At 39.9% G+C, this 23,526-nt stretch overlaps 1 protein-coding gene across 9 annotated transcripts in view; it reads right to left on the minus strand.

The window, feature by feature from the left end:
* The window catches only part of MEIS2 (Meis homeobox 2), a 202,974-nt gene that overhangs the window by 138,078 nt on the left and 41,370 nt on the right, over nt 1-23,526 (minus strand). For all 9 annotated transcript variants that reach the window (XM_058541183.1, XM_058541182.1, XM_058541180.1 and 6 more), the window contains one exon: nt 1,527-1,672. In XM_058541183.1, coding sequence (XP_058397166.1) covers nt 1,527-1,672 — 146 coding nt within the window. The remainder of the gene's footprint in view (nt 1-1,526; nt 1,673-23,526) is intronic.

A 23,526-nucleotide genomic window follows, 5' to 3' on the forward strand; every position in this document is an offset into this window, starting at 1 on the left:
GTTAGTAAATCTCCAGCTGAGGTGATGTAGCAAAGAACAGCTGTGAAGTAATTTTGATAATGATGAGAATAATAACCACAAGGCAAGGTTCAGGGCTTTGCTGTTGCAGCTTCAGTGCTCCTGAATAGATAAAAGTGATTAAATACTCCTGATTATCCCTGACCAATATGTAATGGATTTACAGCCCTTTCAATTAGTCAGTATTTGCTTAGGACTCATTATTTTGTCTTTGGTTAAGTAATCAGCCCAGAGACCGCATGTTCTGTCTAATTCCTCTGAGCCGAGTCAGTGCAGGGCTCTGACCTTTGAAATGGCCATGGCTGCAAGGCAAGAATAACCACTGCCATGGCAGCCTCGTTGGTTCTCCCAGCTAATCCTGACACCACGGCCCAGGTCGATACACCTTCGTTTGCTACTAATGTCCTGACATCAAAATGGCCGATTTAGGAATGTGAGTCTATCACTCTGCCCTCCCCACTGTGGTTCTAGCCCTTGCCCTTTGTAGCTCTGCTAGAAGAGCAGATCAGCAGCCGCCACCATAAATAAAAGTGGGACCTTGTCCTGGACCCACGACACTGTAACTAATGTCATCCAGCATGGCAACACACAAGTTGGATAACCAAAGAAGAGCTTCAGCTTTCAGTGTGCTACCCTATTTTTAAGCATTAGCCTAAATAGAATGGCCTGAAAACAATCTTATAGCAAGAAACAGCCTCTGAAATCTTTAGCATTTTCTCAGAATTTCCAAATGAATAGTAAAATAGATAAGTGCCTAGTTCCTCTGTAAAAATATATTGTAATTTTTTTTGGCATGAGAGTCTTAGAGCCAACAGTATATACCGACACATAAAAGCAACTGCAAACAAAAAGATAAAGATAAATTGTTACTTAAAAAATGTTGCACATATTTGATCTTTCTCCAGAAGTGAACAGGGTTAGCTTATAAGATAATGGACTTGAACAGCTAAAAAAGAGCATTTAATCTCCACCTTACAAACAAAGGCATTATAGCACCTATAAGCCTTCTGCATTTGTCATATAAACACGTGACATCTTTGCAAGCTGCTTCAGCGATCAGAGTCGCACCTGACACCATGAGCTTGGACGTGTATGTGGCAAGGTGCTGCTGTTGCCTCCTAGAGGAGACGGCTTTCAGCAAGAGTGTAATCAGCAATGTTCACGGATTCATGAGCTCCTTACAGCCATTGCCCTTGGCTGCGGCTGCATTATCTGACGTTGCTCTCACATCTTTAGCATAAATAACAAATTTACTTATATATACTGATTAGGGCCCTAGACCATTTTGAATAAGGTTCATTCACAGCCTGTTAAAACAAAAATCCCCTCCTTTCTACAGGGTGCTCTTTGGATGGTGATAGTTGATAAAACTTTTACTGCTCTGTGCGTCATCAGATTTCAAGAAAGGGAAAATAGACCTTATTTTTAAAAATCTGTACGAGCCCATACAACTTGCTAGGAGAAGGCAAAGGAACAAAACTTTCTTTTTCTCTTTCATCTTGACTTACTGTGAGATGCTGGAAGAGCCACGCTCTCATGATATTTGTTGCTACTTTGGGGAAAATGCCTCTTTTCTTCTGGCGTTTTTTGTCCTTGTCTGGATCATCGTCGTCACCTGTGCCAGGTGAAGCTACACTGTTGTCTAAACCGTCCCCTAGTAGAAAGAAATGAAAATGCATCAGAGAAAACACAGAAAGGGTGCCAACAACAACGTGCAGCTAATGATGAGCTCAGCTAAGCTTGTTGAAAGAAATCCATTAAGCGGGTATATCCTCTTTCATTAAAGTATAATTGGAGACACAAATATGTAAAAGACAAAATTAAACCAGGCCTCTTCAAATGTTAATTTTGTGTGTCTCACACTCGCCCATATCATTAATTCAATTATAATTGTGCACTTGACACAGTGCAGTAGCTCTTTGTCAATTATGGAATCCAATGTGGGAAAACCGCCATCAGAAAACCCATTCGGTGAAAATGCATCCCTGTGCCCATAGTGAACACATACTGTAGGGTAATCAAGTTAAATGTTCTGTAGTCTATATATTCTAGGCTGCCTGCATAGGTGACAGTAACTGTGTCACTGTTCATTGCACATAACACACTGCCTGCTCAGCCCCTCCTAGAACTGTCACCTCCTAAGCACGCACATTCACATACTCCTCAGATGACCCTGCATTCAGCATTAGCATGACATGAAAACTTTTAGCTCTCTGCACTACTGATCATTATCATTAAAAAAAAAAAAAAAAAAGATACACATCAAGGTAGGGTGCTCACTTAATCAGAAGTTTCTATCAACATCTTTCTCTTCTGTGCTTTTCTCTGGCATTAATTGTGCATTAGCAAAAATCATTTACTTTTAACAGTCATAGTTATTTTTTCTTGCCCTCCGGCAAAAATGCCTTGAAAGCCTGCCTGGAGGGCATCTAAATTATGTATCTGAAAAACTCTTCTGGCAAGGCATTGCAGGACCCCTACTTTCTTAAAATTCATACGAGCACGTCTTCCTGTTTTTGGGAAGGCATCAATCAAGAGCAGCAATATATGCCATATCCCTACATTAATATTTGAACTAATAACTTTAAAAAAAGGAAAGAAACAAGATCCGACTTGTGGCATAATCAAATGCAAAATAAATGAAGAATAGGGGGACAGCACTGGGGCTTTATAGATGGCTGTGTTTTCCTTGCACATCATTAGCCTGGAGCCACACGAAAGAGGAAAACAGAGAAGTGGAGAGTTTATGCTCCCTGCTGGTGTTTAAGAAGCCCGGGTCCTGGAAGGACATCTGGGAATTGCGCTGAGATGGGGGTTTTTGTAATTTAAGAATAGACGTTCATTAGCAGTAAATGCCATAAATCCCATGCTAAGTAAAAACCTTGTCCAAGAAAGCCTAAAACAATAAACTCTGTGCTCAATGTAGCCTGAGCTCGACGCTCCACAGCATCCCGGGGAATGCTATAGATCCAGCAGCTCATTCCCAGACCCACTCTCTCCTCTTGGACTGTGCTACGCCATGACGTCCTGCCCACTGGGCCCCTCACCTTCTAACTTCTGGGTCTGCTCCGTGGGCTTCCCTGTACCTGTTCTTTTCCTTTCTCACGGAAAAAACCCTCAACCTTCTTTGACCAGAGAAGCAGAAAAGCCACAGCAAAGAGCTGGCAGATTAATTTTATTGACATTTCCATTTTCACTGCAATGCGATACCCTCCATCACATGGAAGAGATGACCCTCACTATTTACAGACTGACAGGCCACTTCATTACAACCACCCTGCCCCAAGGCAAAGCAGCTCCCTTCCATCTGCCCAAACACTAGAGCATGACCCCGAAGTTGCTGTTCTCTTTTTCTTTGCCGTCTGTTATGATAAAAAAAAAAAAAAAAAACAGTGAGTCAAAGGGACCCCAAATCGTCAAAGAACTAATCAAAGTACAGGGAAACAAAAGGCAGCTGACTTTTGAATACTGGATCTATGGAGGCTAGTCTTCATCTGTCCACCCTCCCTGCACACCCATGTACACGAGGGGGTCACTCGCACAAGGAGACACACACACACACACACACACACACAAGCTCGAGCAGGGACACGCGTACACGCTTTCCACTATGCCAAGGAACTGCTGCAAGGCAAATTCTCACCCACACTAATGGCTTCTGACTGCTCCTTGGCAACCCTAGCATTTTAACCTGGGTGGATGTGCTCTCCAAAATACAGACACTGGAGCGATCTCATCAGCTGTTCATGTGACACAGATGGAGAGTGGCTATTAGGAGCCAGGCAGTGGGCCTTGGGGATCTGAGGTGCTGTTCTGTAGCCCGAGGCGATTTTGAAAAGCAGTACCCGGAGCAGAGGAAAAAAATTCCACACTGCAAGTGCAAGTTTGAAGTCAGTCAGTCTGTCTGTCTACCCACCATGGATAAAGATATCTTTGTCTCTGAATGTAAAATCTATGTGGGCTATCTAGATGTACACTTCAGATAATGTATGTAGGGAATGGCTCTTCCTTCAATGTCTTCTAAATATAAAAACACGCACTGTAAACAATGCCTGTGTGTATATATTTCTTCCTAAGCACATATGGTTTCTGTGTATATGTTTAAGCTGAAATTGTCAGGATTTTGTTAAAATCTCATTTAGCTTTTTTTGATAGATTTTTGAATATACTTATTTTAAAAGGTTAATGGCTCAACTGAAGGAAGTTCAACAAAAAAAGGCATTTGCCTTTTTAACCCAATCAATGACCTTAAAAATGAGAGAGTGCATTTCCACAGTGCATTTTCTCTTGCTTAAAAGCAAAGAGGGCTGGTAACACCTTCAAACTATATGATTCACTATATTTAGCTCAAGAAGAAAATATAGCTAGATTGAGCATCCTTTGATGACTGACAAACTGAAGAGACAGGAACATTACATGAATTTTCATATAAAGCAGTCCATTTTATATAAATGTTGTAAAATATTTGAGGTTAGAGACAGTGTAACAAATAATTATATAGAAAAGTGTGCCTATTTTTATAATAACTAGATACTAGAATTAGATTTTTAAATAATATTAGTGTTTATACTTCTATAAAGTGAGGAATTTTCCTCTCTATATACACAGTAAATACCATTGTTTTTTCTTCCAATGGACTGTGAACCAACTCCAGCACAGAGGACAACAACAGCATAAAGAAAAATTTTCAAACGCAACTGGGTAATCTACAACCTAAAATGAAATTGTAGAGATGATGCTAGAGTTAGCAGCTCTTACAGTGGATGTTGTATTCTCGTGTTAAGGCTGTGTGTGTGTATGTAAGATTGTTGTCAATCTTTGGCACCTGTGCCAAATGAGTTTCTGTGGTGCAAAGGCTGTCTATATCAGCACAGATGCACATGCCAAAGGAGGCAGAGACAACAGCGTACATCTGAGCACCTGAAGTTAGGGTTCAAAAGGGTGGAACCTTGAGGGCAGGAACCACTTCTTGTTTATCTTTTTATCCTGACAGCATACCTCCATGTCTGACCCAGAGCAGATACCGAGTGATTGTCTGCTGGGTGAGGGAACGACTCAACTTTCATCTGTGGGCTTATTCACGGGCCCTCCCCTCTTTTTGATAATCCCAAACTGGGGGCAACTACACTTATGACAGTACCTAAGGGGCTGGGTGGGTCACCCGTGTGCACATAGGTACTTCTAGACATGCCAGGAACGGTGCTTCTTTGAAGAATTCAGTGCCTGTTAGGGCCTTTCTGAGAGGCTGAACCACAGGCCATTCCACCAGCATTGCCACCTCTGATGATGAAACACTAAATAAAGAACTACCGGGCATGCTTCTTGTAACAGGTTGCTAATCTTTTGACGAAGAGCACCCTCTAAGTTTGGGGCAAAGATACTCGAAATAGCTGTGCAGAGGCCAGCTCAGTGGTGCAGTGGTTAAGTTCTCATGCTCTGCTTTGGTGGCCTGGGGTTCACAGGTTCAGATCCCGGGCACAGACCTACCCACCACTTATCAAGCCATGCTGTGGCAGGCATCCCACATATAAAGTAGAGGATGATGGGCACAGATGTTAGCTCAGGGCCAATCTTCCTCAGCAAAAAGAGGAGAATGGGCAACAGATGTTAGCTCAGGGCTAATCTTCCTCACCAAAAAAAAAAAAAAAAGCTGTGCATTACTGGGACACACTGTGTGTGACCATGGAAAGAAATATTCAAGACCTGTGGATAAATAACTTTGAAGTGGATTAAATCATCAGGGGAGATTGTTAAAAATCTTTTAACAATTGTAAAAATCTGAGTCCGCAGGCCTCACTCCAGACTTACTGAATCAAAATATCCTAGGGCAGGGACAGGAATTTGTATTTTTAACAAGTTCCTTGGGTTTGTTTATGCAACCAGCCTAGCACTGGTTCTTAAACTGGCTTTTGCAAGCCACTGACCTAAAGGATCTTCTAATTTGAAATAAGATGCAACCACAGGAACAGGTAGGTAGTTAAAATTCTATTCTACTCCCATGAATGGGGTTAGTGGTCATGGTGAGCAACTACAAGCTGGCCTGGGCCTTATCACTGTAGGAAAGCCATGGTGTTCTCTACCACATGTACTGGCCAACATAAAGTAGCCCCATCCTAATCTTCTGGTGGTGAGGGTTAAACAGGAAGAAAGAAACTGTAGAACGCTGGCTCTCAAAATATGGACCAGCACGTTAACACTGGCGAAGAAATTGTGAGAAATGCAAATTCTTGGACCCACCCACCTGCTGAATCTGAATTTGCAGGGATGGGGTCTAACAGTCCTAGTTACTAAGCACTCCAGGTGATTCCAGTGCCCAATCAAGTTTGAGAAGCACTCCTGTAGAGCACAGACAAGATCCCCCTAGCCTGCTACCCCTGAGAGTTGTCTGAAGGCCTGGATCTGATCTCCGGGTCCTCCTCCCGTTTTTACGATTCTGAGATATTCTGAGAGCATCTCTGGCTGGATTTACACCCATGCTCTGGAGGAAGTCACACATACTTTCCACGGCTGAGCACACTACGCTCAGAGTATGGCACTGCTCTGGAAAGCAGTCTCAGTCTGCACCTACCTAAAAGAACAATACTAAGAGAGTCTAGCTGCAGGAAGCTAAATCCTGGGGCACCACGGGTCTCCAAGTGTGCACAAAATCCATAGCTGTAGCTGTGTAGCCAGTGAATCAAGGAAGGATATGGGCATGTCATGAGAGGATCCTCAGATGCTTCTAAAGCAGAAATTCCCAATCAATAAAATTCTTGGTCATAAAAACTACCCAGGCAAAAGGACACCACTTCCTGCCATTGGCGTATTGTCTTATTCCATGTAGCCAAAAATCTGTCTATATTTTAGACACCAATTGCTTGACTTGGAATAAAGAAATGATACAGACAGTAATGATGTGCTATGATGAGTCTAACACCACTGAGATGTGGCCTGCTTGCCCTATCAGAAATATAATACAGCAACCAAGAAGGTTCTAGTCCATCTTCCACCTACTCCACTCCACCCCGCCAAAAAACCCAGATATTTACCAGTGAAGAAACTGAGGCCAGGAGGTTAAATCTTTGCCCAAGATTCCACAGCTACATGTGATCAAGGGTAAACTGGATTCCAGGCAACTTCAAGTCCCATGTTACTATTGGTACCCAGCCCACCAGCCTCATAAGACATTAACCACAACCCTTCTCAGAACAAGCCTAACACGTTCTCTTTAGCTTACAGGAAACCACAAAGAGAGGAAGGAGGAGATGGCTGATATATAGTCGAAACCAGTTAAAACCAGTTGAAAGCAAAATGGCAGTCTGAGTTGACCTGACATAGACCCTGCAGCTCATTACACGCTCATTGTAATGCACTACCATATTATGGAACCCACCCACCAGCACCATGACAGTTTACAAGTGCCCTGGCAACAGCAGGATATAACCACATGAGGAAAGAAGAGATGTGGCACCCTTGATCCCCCAAAATGCCTGCCCAGTTCCATGAGTACCTATGACTATTCCTCCCCTTCAATACCTTGACCCGTTATAACAGGTGCTTAATCACCCCAAGAACTGAGAAGCTGATTTGTAAACTTAGTTCCCACTTCTCCATTGTTTGGTCATTGAATAAAGCTTGTGCCGTTGAACGCTCAGCTTTGGTTTTGTTTCAAATCTGCCACACCGAACAGGAAAGAACCCTTGGAGGAAGGGACGAATTGTGGGTATGAGGCCCACCTGTGGGCCCCTCCTCAGAGCTCCTCCGAGTGTGGGTCAGAGTCCCACTGGACTGAGGTGAAATTGGTAACACTATCACTGGTATTCTCACATTAATGTTGTAAGCTATCTTTTACTTTTCAAGCATTACCTCATTTGAACCCTGTTATCAATGACAGATCTAAGCAAGGCTGGATCCTACAGGTAAAGGTCTAAATGCAGAGGAGAGATGCGATCTAAGGCCCAGGGGCTGGGACAGAGCCAGAGCTGGTCCAGGCTGGTCCAGCTTCAAACAGAAATGTGCAAACTCTTCTCTCAAAAGCAAGCCAGTGCCTGTAAGGGCTCTAGATACATTCAGTACAGCAAGAGTCTTTGAGACTCAGGATTTTTATAATAGGTTAATTGTGGTCCAAGTGGAGAACCTTCTATGGATAGCACCAGACTGACCTTCAGAGCCCAGAGATGCTACAAACATTTGAGAACTTACTGTCCATATGGTCAGCATCTCGCAGGCTTTTATGCCATCACCGTGCAGTCCTATTAACTTCATAGAACTGTGATTAAAGTGATATAATCCTCTGTCACAACATCATGTTTTTAAAGATAGAATAAGGGTTCTATGACGTTTGGCACAATGCCAAATAACAAACATCTAAAACTGACCTCTCAGTCTTGTATTGTCACAGAAATAATTAGGACAAATGAATATGTATTTTGGTTAATAACATTTGTGCTTTGGGGTAAGTGGGTGGTGCATTACTTAATCCTCACTCCCCCAAGTTTTGGACCAAGTTTAACAGTTAAATACATTCATACAAAATATATACCAAATAGAAAAAGAATGATATCTCTTCTGGAAGAACATGGCTTTTTTTCTGTCTCTTTTTTGATAAATAGAAACTCATTATATTCATTCCCATTTTCATTTTGTGCAATGCAAATTCACTAATTTCATACAGACACACACACACAAATACATATGTATCTTTCAAACAATCCATTTCCCAAAATTAGGTATATTTATGAATACATAGATACTTATACTTGTGATTATAAACCTACAGTATATAGATTACATTGCAGGTTTTTCGAATAAGTCACCAATTGGTACACAACTGTCCAAATATATTTGTGGATTAACTGCATATTTTTGCCTATAATCATATATACATATATGACTATATGTATACATACATACACAAATTTACAGAGTTCTTAAAATGCTTTTATTTAACATTAATTAGAGTAGTCTCTTTTCTACACCATTTCTCCATCTCTAGAATACGGCTGCTCTCCATTATCAATACTGTTGTCACTCTCATTATCATCATTGTCACAAATAACTTCCCTGGGGCACTTGCAATGTTCCAATTCTCATTTAATCTTCACAACAAATGAATGAAATAACTACTATCATCACCTCCATTTTACAGATAACAAAACTGAGACTCAAAGAATGAGATAACTTGTCGAAGGTCACAGTTAGTAGTAAGAGGCAGAGCGGCACCTGTCCTTGGATGCCCATGCTCACATCCTCTAGCCTCTCCCTAAAAACGCTACGAGAACAAGATGTGAAAAGTGAAGCCAGATTCTGGATTAGCCCTCACTGCTCAAGAAACGAACCCCAAGAGCGAGGCCTCATATATGCACATTTAAGTCCCAAAGAGATAGTGAGTGACAGCACATTTAAAAGTAAATGTGAACCAAGAAATAAGCAGATGCATATTTCTACACAAACAAGTATACCCATTATCTTTGGAATCATTATCGTTCCCTGTGGATCTAAAGTTCATATTAAATACAATTTTGAAATAGGAACATCTGTTGAATTTTAAAGACTTCTAAGCTAAGGGATCATTCAAGATTCCATGCCTTTAGTCCTTTCCCCTTGGTCCAGAATGCCCTTTCTCTTCATTGTTTCTTTCCCTCCTTCCCACTCTTCTTTGCCCAGGCAAGCTCCTATTCAATCTTCAAAACCCAGTGAAAAAGGAACCTCCTTTGTAAAGCTTTCCCCAGTTCCCATCTACAGAGCTAGTATACTTCGCTTTCTACTACTTCAACAGTTTCCTCTTGCCTCTGTTATATTTACTTTTCTGTTTTGCAATTTATCTGTTTTACAATTCTGTTTTGCAAATTACTAATTTGTCTGTTCTGCTTGTCTGTGAGCTTTTTCAAGGCAGGGGCTCTGTCTTATTCATTTCTGATTCCCAAGCCCTGACACAGAGTAAACACTCCAACGTTAAGGGAATGGACAGACTGGTAGCAAGGGCCTTTAGATATACTATTAGGACCCTATGAGAATGTAAGCTGCTTTGAAGAAAGTGTCTATGAAGGAGATTCCCTGGCTCTGACAACCTGTTCCAGTGACCACCAAGTCTGGGCTCCCGCACTCCCCTCTGCCTGCCCTATGGGCACTGGGTGCATCATGCCCAGTGTTACACTGTTCCCATATGTGCACGGCCCACCTCAGAGATGGTCCTTACACGTTGGAGACACGTGTCATATTTTGCTTATGAAAACAGTGCTCCATCTCAAACCTGCCCTATTCCAACAGGAAAGAGAGAGTGCTGGGAGAAAGTGGGCTGCCCACTGCCCAGGTTGTTCAGATTACTCAGAACATTACAGACAAAAATGAAGTATCATGTAGCCACGGCACGCCAACAGCCAGTTCTTTGTGAACTCATATTCTCTCATCATTTCTGTATGCTTTTTTTTTCTCTTACTATAGTACTTTGAAAACAGGATTCAAATGTACGAACAGTCAAAAGATATTTTCTTTCAGGGACTACCTTCCAGGAGTTTAATTTAGGACATCCCACTGAGAAACCTACATCAGGGTTTCAAATGAGATGAAAAAAAAAAACAAAACAAACAGCAGCCGCCGCCGCCGCCGCCTTTGCCCAGCTCTGTTTTAGACTCTAGCCTTACAAAACTTGCTTTCCAAGAACCATCTTCAAAGTAAATCTTTTTGCACATGCAATTTACCTTTTCCCACATCGGATCAGGTTGGGGGAGGGGGGAGCTGCAGACCCAGAGATGTGGGGAGGGTGAGAGGCGAGAGGTGGGGTGAGGGGCCAGCAGTGAGCCCTGCTAATTACTGATCTCTTTTACTCTCCTGCTGTGCTTAACTGTCTGGACACGTTAAAGTGAAATTTTTCTGTGATTTTTCAAGTGACTAGTTCACGGCCCACTAGCACGGAGGGAAGCAGAAGAGATGAAATGCTTGCGTTTACATGCAACATTTACTAACTGTGTGGGTTTTCCGACATTAAAGAGAGGACAGTGACCCAGGCCACCTTTTTCACACTCAAAAGAGCACTGAAAAAACAAGTCTTCATCGGCTTACCTCAGGCTTCCCTGGTCCTGAACACCCTCCCCCCGGGGTATGAGCAGAAAGGGAAAAAAAGAGGGGATTTTGCACTCCTTTCTCTTCAACTTTTCAGGCGGTATAAGCAGCATTTAGCAAATTCAGCCCCAAATGGCTCCAAATGCTCAGAGCTGCAGGGGCCCATTCTTTGTTATCCTCCCTCTATTTACACAGGATTTACGCAGGCTCTCCACTGAAGAGACCGAAAGCACTTCCATTCTCCCCGGCTCGGCCCCCGCATTGTGGCCCCCGCCGCTTCACCCTGACCTGCGATGGGGGATTTCTGCAACCTGGAGAAGCCAACCAACTGCAACCTAACTGAGGGATCCCCCGACAACCTGGCTGGTGCAGGCAGCTGCAACGCCGAGGCCTGTGCAGATGAGCTAACCTTCCAGAAGAGAAAGGAAAACCCAGCCAAGGCTGTGCAAATGTGTGTCCAGAGACAAATAACATGCACTTTAAAATATGCATCTATATGATATAATGGAAAGTGGTGGGTGAAAAAAAAATTCAGACTGCAGCTTGGATGAAAACCACTTCACCCACTGGTTGGAAAAATAAAGTGTAAAAACAGACAGATGGACACATATGTAAATGTGGCTGTGTTTTAGGCTTTAGCTGGCAACGTGAGTGTCGTAGTATAGTTTTGCACGCCTGTATTTTCCATATCATGTTGAATCCTGTTAACTGTTGAACAGAAACATCCTCATACTGGTCCTTGACCAAATCAGTCCCCTCAATTTACCCGTCAGGAGCCATAAAATGGCTTTGTTTATTGACTGGAACCTTCTAATCCTTTACAGCAGAAATGAAAGAAAGATTCCAATATTCTTAGCCTATGCTTCACTTAAGTTGGTTACTCTTATTTGAAATATATATACATATAAAATGCCACTTGAAAATTTTTAAATGTTTCAAAAAATGATATCTATTCTATCTATTCTCCTAACCTCCCCCAGAATTCTCTAAAGGATATTGAGTAAACCCAGCAAAAAAGTATATTCCTTTGCCATTATAATTCAGCCGATTGCTTAATCTCTGTGGTAGAGGATAAAAGAATGTACTTGTTACTCAGCTACCTGATAAGCACATATAAAAGTACAGAGTAGGTTCTGAAGTTATTCACAGTACATCATAATAAAGCTCTTCTGGGTACTCTAGTGATTCATTTTTAGTGATCTCTCCAATGCCCTTTTCCACAGTTAACACTCAGATTTTATGAAGGTAGAAAGCAGGGACAAATGTCCACTCGAGTCCCAGCTCTCAAATTTGACTCTACTTGCACTATACTACCTACAGCTAAAGCTTTTTTAATGTTCTGTTCACCTCCCTAGAGTGGCATTTCAGCTAACAGAGTTCACAATCTTTCAGCCCTAAACACAGAAGGCTGCTATCTTCAAGTCATCCTAGGAATGTGCCAGATACCATCATCTCCCTCCTGCCATACAAAGAACCAGAGAGTGAGAGAGACCCAGAGAAGACCAAGCTGATCAAGTTACCAACAGCCCAAAATGCCCCTCTCAGAAGGTTAATCTTTGAACCAGTAAATGTTATAATTAGGAGCCTTGAAGTTGGGCTGAGGCTGGCCATTGAAAGAAAGACCCTAAAAGAGAAAGTATGAATGGAACACATCTCTTTCACCTAATGGTTTGACACAAGGGTCATGATTTTTACGGGAAATTATACAAAAATGAATTGTTATGATATATGAGTCTCTTCCCCACATCTACAAAAGGAAAAAGGTGGTCGGGGAGAGATGTCTTCCTAATTTCACTTAGCTATGTTTCCGTACAAATTGTGAAAATTATGCAAATAACAATTTTGGCACCTTTGCTAGAGGAAAACATTATTAAATTATGCTCTAAGTATTTTGTCTGCTTTAGTAATTACTCTCATGTAACTGTAAATATAAATAGCTGTTATTCTGTTTAAATTTTTAATCATGCAAAATATTGTCACACAAAATGTCCTTCTGTTGCAGTCTAACTGGGATTTTCTTTTTTAAAATATCCATATTTAACTGAAGTGGACTATTTTTAGCATTGTAAAGTGTTTTAGTAAAGATAGCTGGTTAACATCTCTGAATCAACAGGTCTTTCAAGGAAAGATATGGCCATTATATTTGCAACAAGAATTTCTGACGAAAGGTCTTTTACATAAAATGTATTTTTAACATTTTACACTAAAACTAGAACATAATTAGTCTGCTTCCAAGAATGTATTAACTACATCAAACCTATACGTTTGCTATACAACGATAATATTCTCATTTTATCATTAACTATAGGATTTTATATCTTATTGTCTCTTTTAGCATACTTTAATATTAAATGAAGCATTAAATACTGACCAATGATAAAATTTGTTAGAAAGGATAACAAAAAAGCAAAGTTCTATCTGTTGCAGAAATTATTTCATTCAATTTTTAGGATCCTTACTTCATTATCATATTTGCTATCTAAAACAAAAATAGGGACAATACATTTTTATAATGTCAAACAGTTGATCAGTTTGAAATCTTAATACGGTATTTCTCTGTGAATTTATATCAGCAGATACTATTTCAACTAGCAGAACAACAAAAACAAAAAGACTCAGTATTTCTTCCACTTTCTCAATTATTGTAAAATGAAAACAGAATATTTTAATAAAAGTGCAACTTTGCAACTGACAGTGTTAAATAACGCAAAAAGAAATCCTTTACCTTAAGAGAAAAGATAGCCATCTCTACAATAATCATGTTTACTAAGACAACTAGATTGAGATATCGACCAACATTCTCTTTGAGAAATCTTTAGGAAGCTAGTCGCAGCTACACATAGAAAAAAGAACAATAGTACCTATAAAGTTAATAAATGGTTTTAGGTGAATATTTTTTAAATCATTAACATCAGAATTGGAGCATATTTGTTAATTATTTTAAAATTATATTTTGTACATTTTTCAAAGAGCGTTTTCACACAACAGTTTCCTAATAAAACTTTGGATTTTTGTTTAAGTTTATAAACTAAATTATTAACATTTAAAAAAGTAGCTACTGTGCATTTAGGCATTACACTTATTATGATTGTTTTCAATAAATTTACTACTATGATTTGAGAACAAGTAGGTATGTTTTTGTAATGTAATGCAAATGGATATCCACAACATATATCTAAAAGGCCTAAGGGAAACAACTGCTTAATAAGACTGCTTAATAAGAATAATCTAACATAGCACAAATTGATTATTCTTCATATAGCCTATGTACTAAAGAGCTACAGACACGGGGCCCTTTAAAAGAACACTTTAAATGAGAATGACTGCTAACGGGTACAAGGTTTCTTTTAGGGTGATGAAAATGTTCTAAAATTGATCATGGTGATCGTTGCACAACTTAGTGAGTATACTAAAAACCATCGAATTATACATATACACTTTAAATGGGTGAATTACATAGTGTGTGAATTATATCTCAATAAAGCTATTATATTTTAAAAAATGAAAACATTTTGGTCTCCTTATACATAAAAGCATGCTGGAAAAAATATAAAATCCTAGTAGCTGAGTTTGAAGGTATCCATAATCTTTTCTGGACTGCTTCAAAACAATGTGATCTCAAGGCCACTTACAAATGTCATCTCAGCATCTTGCATATGGACAAACATATGTCCTCAAAAACATTTGGGATGGATTTTATATTGTTTATGTTACAAAGATATGCTTTAACGGAAAGTAGATTGACCTTAATACCGAAACTAATCCTTCCCCACTCTCAACTCCATTGCATTACAGCAGAACCCTAGCCCAAATATTTACCTCTTTCAAGGCTTACTTTAACAACAAGAATAACTCCAGAAGACTTCCACAGACACACACACACACACACTCCACTCCTACATTTCTTCTACATAAGCTTCTTCAAGTCAGGAACCATATCCTTTATCTTTTTCATATCATTCTTAGAACTTTGTATAATGTTGTGGGTGCAGGATGTGCCTAACCTTTTACTGAATGAAAGGATGAATGACTCTCATATTCCCTGGAATATGTTTTATTTTTTGTGGGTTTAGATCTAAAACTTGCAAACAGAAGCCACCTAGAACGTTGGTCTCTAAGAGTTGAAAACTGGCCATAGAGTTGATATTTCATAACTTTCAAAGGCATTAACTTGTAAGATACACTGCCTGGAAGAAACAACTTTACTGAAACAGACAATTAACAACAGGAATGCTCTACATTTGGAAGAGCGCCCTACATACTTCGTTCATCCTTCTTTTTCTAAACTTCTGACTTTATTCTATTTCTTTGGGCAATTGTACTACTCTGTGTGTGCATTGGAGGTTCACTTGTGACACGCTCCTTGCCCCTCCACTCTGTCCCTCCACCCCTTCCTCAAATAACCACAGAGGCGCATACCTTCAGGGAAAAATGGGGATGCAACGGAAGAAGCATGAGCTGTGGAACAAAGCAGATCTTGTATTGAATTTCCAGATCTATTTCTTACTGGTTGAGTGTTGACCTTGGTCAAGAGATTAACTCTCTGAACCTCGGTTTCCTCATCTATGAAATGGGAAGAATTATACACACCTAATAGGTTAATTGTGAAAATTAAATGAAGTAATAAGAGTAACAGCTATTATTTATTAAATCCCTACCTTGTACCAGGCACTTTACACTTATTAAGAAGCTTAGGAACTTTATACAGGACATCTAGCTTCACACAGTACTGACACAGCAAAGGTACATCCTTTCTTAAAAGGAACTAATATGAGAGGGTAAACAAAATGTGGTATATCCATACACTGAAATACTACTCATCAATAAAAAAGAACAAACTACTGGTAGATGCAACATGTTAATCTCAAGATCATTATGCCAAATGGAAGAAGCCAAACACAAAAAACTACATACTGTATGATTCCAAATATATTAAATTCTAGAAAATACAAACTAATGTATAATGACCTAAAGCAGACCAGTGGTTGCCTGAGGACAAGTGCAGAGGGTGGGATGGACTAAAAAGGAGTACAAGGAAACTTTTGGGTGGTGATGGAAACATACAGTATCTTGATTATGGTGCTGCTCCCATGAGTGTATACAACTGTCAAAACTTTATTAAACTGTATGCCTTAAATGGGTGAAGTTTTTGTATGAAAATTATACCTCAATAAAGTTGATAAAATAGTGTTAAGTAGATTATAGGCAAATCTCCATAAACCTGTTATTTAGCATAAAACAAATTTTAGTGGCAAGTATAGCGTGCAATACAGAGAGATGGGAGTGGGGATTCTCCCAGTTATTGCAGTGAAGTTCTGAAAGGAGGAAATGATTTAGAGCAGCATTTGAAAGATGTTGTAGGGAGAAGTCCAACGTGATATCTATACACCCATTGATTTATACTATTTTCTTTAACTTTATGAAGGTGTAAAGTGGATGGTCAGAATGCACTTTGCAGATTTTACTGAAAATCTTTCTTCTCCATTGGCCAAATCCCATTATAAGAAATATTATTAACAAAGAACTATTCAAGTTGCAAAAAAAAAGAAAAAATATCATCATCATAAAAAGGTAACAGAAATCATTCTTAATAAGCTATTTTTTAAAACTCTTTTGGGGAATTCAATATTAACCCATTCCTCCTAATCTTAAGAAGGTCTCACACTGGAGATCGTAGTCAATTTCAGAAGAAACTGACACCCCTGATGAAAGACTCTGAGCACCCTTAAGATTAAAGATGAATGGGAAATATAGAATTATATTAACTCTTGCCAGCCAGCTCCATGTCTTCAGATTACTCCTGAATCCATCATATGAATATGGAAAGGAACCCAGATTTGTGGCACACCTAGTATGTGCTGGGTACAATAGGTTTCATCTCAGCCACAGGACAGAGTTTGGTATTTTAATTACTATTTAATATCTTTGGAAAGCGAAGCGAGACAGGTTAAGAAACGTGCCTAAAGTCACATGGCTAGCTGGTAACAGAGCTGGATCTTCAACTCTAATCTATGAGCTCTACTTCACAACATAGCCTCTATTCTTATATGGAATGGAATTCATATTTTAAAAAAGTAGAATGTGGGAGAAAACAGTGCCTTATGACTTTGAACCTGGGTGAGTAACTTACTAATGCCTGATCATGGCCAAGTAATTCATCTGAATTTGCGATGTGTGATATTTGACTCACATCATACAATCGATAAGAGTTAGTTTCATTTCATTCTTACTTTTTCCTTCCTTCTTTCACTTCTTTTTAATGATTCATTCACATGGGAAAAAAATGAAAACAGAGTCACCACTGGCTGAAAAACATATTTTCCTAAGAAAAATAATTTTTTCCTCAGTCTTCCAGAATTCACACTTCAAAATGGCACAAAAGCAAAAGGCCACGTTTGCCACTACATACGAAATATTACCACACCTGATTGCCATCCATCTAATTCTAGAAAGACGAGGAGCTGAAAGCCACGTAATTATTAGTTTGCCGTAGCACACCCCCATACTCTGTCATGAAGACAGACAACTCAACTTGAGGAATGTGAACTTTATTCAGGTCCTGTGAGCTGATAAAACAGGAGCCGTAAAGGTCTTTGTTTGAGAGGAAAAGTTGTTCAACCATTTCCCAGGAGGAAAAGAGAAGGGTTTGCTCTCTCAGGAGGTTTATTCGTATACCTGTGCAAACCAGCCTACGAGAGAACTGACATCTTTGCTGTAAGATCAGATCTCAGAGCCACCAATCAAATAGCAGTCCAACCTTAATATGCTGATGCAGCGAATTTCCGGATCTTGATCACGCTAGGCTAGGGAGTCATTCTTCTCAGTGATAAAGTCGGTGAATGCACTCTTGAGAAGATAACAAATTAAAAACCAGCTGACTCGACACCATCTGAGTGAGGAATTCACTGCTGACCCAGTACAACACAATTTCTACCACCAGTCAGTAATCACTGAAGAGGTGGCCAACTTCATTTCATAATTGTAAAACTATTCCTAATAGCTCTTAGCACAGCTAAATGATAACTGCCCGATTTACAGCACGCAGATCTACTAAAATTGGTAATGCTTCCTCAACTATTTATATCCTAAGTCTTACTTTATGTTAAAATTCAAAGATTCTAAAGCAAATTAGAAATTCCCAAAAGTGGTGTATTATTTAAATGACCAGGATTGTGAAAAGAACTACATAACCTAGAAGATTACTCAATTCTGAAAATATATTTTATATCTCTAGAATTCCCACCAAAATATCTAGGTTTTCTATAGTCGATGCATTACTCTGGTGGAAAGTCGAGTTGACATCCTCTATATATCAACCACAAAAATATTAGGAAAATAATTAGCAGAGTGGTTATTGTGAGACTTGTGTTCTAGACTTAGAAATATGAGCTCTTGGATTAAAAAAATCTTATGTTTACATAGTGATTTTTCAGCTTTCGAATAATTTTTTCCAACTCTTGATTACAACAAAGTGTAAGAGGCATAAACTATTATCCATAAACTAATAAAAGATAAAGCAAGCGTGGTTAATATTTTGCTAACTCCTTGCCTTTCTGGAAGCACTTTCCATACTTACAGTCTAGGAATATTATTAGATTGAACCATCTGAAATTGCTAATATTTGACCATTTTTAACCTATCAAAATGGCAATTTCATAAAGCAATATTTCCAGCTTTATTGTCAATCTTAATATGGCTGTTTCTTTTGCTTTTCCTATTTTTCAATTTGCTCGATTTTAGCAATCTGTCTAGCCTCACTCTTACAAATCCCTTCAATTATTTGCTCTTTTATTATTAAGTAGACAAAAAGGTAAAGTGGAAATAAATACTGATAACGGAAGTCCTACCCTATGACAAGCCAATGAAGTTACACATAAAAACTTACCAACAAACAACTAGGAGACGGGAGATTTGGCTGTGTTTTTAAACAGGGATGTAGCAAAAAGCCTGTTCGTACTATACAGAAAAAGGAACTATTTTTGTCAATTCTAATTTCAAACTTCCACAATAGTAATTAGCACTGAGAAATGATTAGAGCATATTCTATTATATGCCTCTGGAGAAATTTTCACTCTAAATGCTTCCTAGAATAACAGCAACATTAATAAAAAACAATATTTATTAAGCACTTACTCTCTTCCAGACACTCTGCTAAGCACTTTACATGAATTACATCATTGAATTCTCACCATCCTATCAGGGCTGATTTTCCTTTTACACATGAAGAAACTGAGGCTTAGAGAGGTTGAGCAATTTGCCCAAGGTCGTATGAGTAATAAGTGGCAGAGCTGAGGTTCACACCCACGCCCTTAAAACACTACAAGAGACGACTATCCCTGAGACTTCAGAGCCCATCTATCCAGAATTTTCCATCCTCATAAAAGTTCATAACATTTCTGTACCCTACTGAATCAGTCAGTTAAAATTTTTGTGGTCTATCAGTTTAAGATAATAGGAAATTTACATTTTACAGTGACTGTAAGCATCATGAGGACAGGCTCTAGGTCCCTCGTATCACGCTGTACTCCCAGCACATAGAACAGCGCTCAGCACATAGCAGGCACTGGAGAAATATTTGTTAGAAAGGTAACAAATAATGATTGTTCCCTGTGTTTCTTTTTCATTCGTAGAGCCTTTTCATTCACCCGTCTTCCCTGTGAGAAAGTAGGGAGCTCTCAACCACTCTCATTCTGGACATGACAACTTTGGAAACCTTCGACCACTGCCATTACCACCACCACCTTCCACCTTGCTGTAAGCGCCAAAATTGATTCATCTCACTGACAAAAATGTGTTAAAAGAACCCCAACCACAGAGGGGGAGAAACCACTCCTTCCTCTTGAAAAAACGCTGCTTTCTGATGCCCGAGATTGCTTTTCTTCTCCTGCTAAGGTTCAGTAAGTACTGAAAGCTCGGGCCCAGTGAATATGGGTCAGGTTTGTAACATAACAACTCCACCCCTTTCATTACCATGGAATCAGTTAACAATCCTGCAAGTTCTACCCAAAAAAATAAAGTAATTGGTCCCAGCAGTTATTTAGGTGCTGCAGAAGTCTTAAAAACACTATTATCTCCCAGAGTGATTTGCTAGCCTTTCCATCCTCCAACCAGCACACTGGGACTTCTAAATTACATACCATAATTGACATAAAATATCTGTCCCATCAGTGAATATCTTTATTAGCATCAAAATCATTCACAACTAGTGTTCCTCAATGTTATTAAACATAACTTGTTCTAGGTGTTGCTTTACTAATTAGTCAGGATGAGCCCGAGGAAGAAAATCTGGGTCATGTTAAATTAATTGGAATGAGCATGAAAATTAGCAGAGCAAACTGCATCAATTTTCTATAGAGAGTCTTTCTTCATGTTGAGAATAAAAATGGATATTATGAGGCATTAACCAAACTGCCTTCTGTGACTGCCAAGAGGTGTGTTACAGTAGCCCAAAATATCATGCTTGCAGATTTTCAGAAGTTAATGAGACATTTCCAGGAATGGTAAATACATGGTGTTAAAATGGGTGTGCCTCTGATGGGAAAATGCCAAGTCATTTCATGTTTATTCAGGCATAACAAGCTCTTCAAAATGAGCATAATTTAAGAGGTGAATAGTGCAAAGAGGGCTAACATTCAACTAATTTTCCTTCAGAAAGAAAAGATTAAATTGAACAAAAAAAAATGAATTAAGAGGTTTACAAATCAACAAGTCAGCCACCAGGACGGCAGCCTCAGCTCTGCACCGGCGCGGCAGCCCCCGCCACGAAGTTTTTCGAGAAATATCCCGAAGGCAGGGAACAAAGCGTGCAGAACTGATTACAGCCCCGCTCACCGCCTGGCCGTCTCAACTCTGTTTGGCTTCCTAATGAGCTCACTAAAAACCTAATTCATCTCCCATAACCCTCCTCAGCCCTCCTTGAAATACACCATTATGGAAATTATAGATGAAACATTTCCACGCTGCGTTCAAACCAGCGCGCCTTCCACAGGCGGGGCCCTGACCCCCACCTGGAGCACAATGGAGCGGGGTCGGGCTCCGGGCCGCTGCGGCCGCAGCTTCCAGAATCAAGAGGCCCAGCAAGGTGAAGACTCGTTCTCAGGGTGACACTGATTTCCGCCTGCACGCGCTCCCTCCCGCGAAGGTGGGAATTTCGTGGGTTCCACAGTACATAAAATACAAACTGTAACGCGGGAGAGGAGAAATGAGTTGTACTAATGACAAATAGCTGAAACAGACTAATGTGAATTCCCAGCCTGTTCACGAGGAAACTCCCCGGGTTCCTCATTACATAGAGTCAAATCCTCACGGCACCTAGCCTGTAACTGGCAGATTACTGAATTGATGGATCCTTAGTTTAAAATGCAGCTGTTTTATTCTGCTTTAGTAATTAATTCTTTTTCCAATACTCTATTGATTAAGCGTAGAGCCTGATAAAGTTCAAACTGAGGAGAATCTCTCGTGGCGTCCTTACTTGCTCAGGAGAGTCAATGAAAACTTTCTGCAATTCCACCTGCCTCCTCAGAGTGCTGATCCAATGAACAGAACAGTTTTTTCCTCATAAATTAGTCAGGCCATGTGGAGCTGTATTAGCTGATCGTTGCTTTTGTCTCTCTACTTGCTGACTTGCTTTTCAGTTTTGCTGGCCTTTGTGCTGTCACACACAAAGTCGGAGTGCAGCTGCCATTCTGAACCCAAACCAAGGTAAAGAACAATTCATACAAACTACACTTTTTTTCCCCCCATTTTATACAGCTGCAACTCCCTGAGCAGTACAGGGCTCAGTGGGGGCCTCCTGGGACCCAACTAGCTGAGAAATCAGTGCTAAAGCATGCAGACATGTAGAACTGGGGGAAAAAAATAATAAAGTAACCTATTTTCTTCAAGGCTTTGCCAGGCTTTTTGTGTCCCTTTTTTTCCTTTTACCCCCGATAGAATTTGTGCTCCCCTATTTTCAGCAATGCTAAGTTCCGTATTTCGTGTTCATAGAGGACATCAAGGAATGACAGAACACAGGGTAAGGAGAGTGATCCAGAGGCCAAGCCCTGTATCCTGCGCTGGTCAGGTGGCATCAGTGAATTCGGGAACGTCTAGTAACCACACGGGCGTGGAGTGTAACCATATATAAATGGCCATTATAAACACAATGGTATTTAGTAATAAGAGGAATCACCAACATGGTGCTCCTTTTCAAAGGGTCACATGTACCGGGATCAATGTTTGCGAGCAGAACAAGCGCTATAACAGAAAGTTTCTCAGATTACAGTCCTGCACAATGGATTTTTGTTTCTACAAAGATCACCGCTACTGGGAATGCTTTTAGAGCAATAGATTTATTCTCTACCTTCCTCCCCCCCAACCCCCACGCCCCACACACCCATCTAAGGCCCCCAAACCAATGTGCACAGGCTTCATTCTCTGTGTGCAAACAGGTCAAAGACGTGTTCCAGCCCATGAGCTGGTGGAAAGAACATCGTTGATTTTTTGAGTCACTTGCAATATACACTTCATAGGAGAACTCATATTGCTTATTGTTGTTAACTCGATTTCAGATGGTGGGAGTAATAGTAAAGGTCTGGAATAATTTTAGGAGGATCTTTCACGTTTTTATCATCTAATACCAAATCCAAAGCTAAAACCAAGCTAGGATTCTGTGAGCAGAGTGGCTAGGACTGTTTTCTCCGTTCTCTCCAGGGCCTGGGCAGAGAGTACATTCCCCACCTTCACAGCATTCCTTCCTAGGTCAAAAGGTCATCTCTCACAGACGTCTCCAGCAGACACTCGGTTGTCAAAAGGTTACATCACGTGATCTGGGCAGTCACCCCTCACAAAGCTCTTTCCCCATTGGGAAACAAACTTTGCATGTCTAAATAATTTCCACATTAAAAATATGTTTTCCTTCCTCCATCCCTACTCTTCTTTTCAGTTTCAAAACACTGAGGCCAGCAGTGGGCACCAAATTCATCAGCAAAGGTCCCACAGATCACTTGGGTCAAGATTCCACTGCTTTTACTGGACTATATTATGAGGAAAGATAACCACCAGAGGTGATGTTGATTTCCTACATTCAAAAAGAAAACAGAAGTATCCCTTTTCCAGGGGATTTCTTTTAAAAGGAAAATCCCATTTTTAAAGCAAACACATGTATTTTGAATGAATAAAAATTCCAAATAGAGAAATTAATCTAAAAGGAAATATCAGAATCTTTTGTAAAATCATTAAAAAAATTAAGACGATTTTTCAGACTAATGTATATTCAATTGCATTTAAATGACCAATAATGTACATAGCATGTGACAACGTACAAAACCAAAAATGAGGGGGTAAGAAGTATGCTTGTTTGCTCAATGATCAGAACTTACGCAAGCACAAAGTTTGCCGTCAGTGACGTTATAAATGTAAAAGGCCCAGTTACTAGGGGAGCAGGATTTGCCTTTTTTTTTTTTCCTAATTTCCTGCTGTCTAGATGAA

The sequence above is a fragment of the Diceros bicornis genome, chromosome 5 (assembly GCF_020826845.1).
Source record: "Diceros bicornis minor isolate mBicDic1 chromosome 5, mDicBic1.mat.cur, whole genome shotgun sequence".
NCBI lineage: Eukaryota > Metazoa > Chordata > Mammalia > Perissodactyla > Rhinocerotidae > Diceros > Diceros bicornis.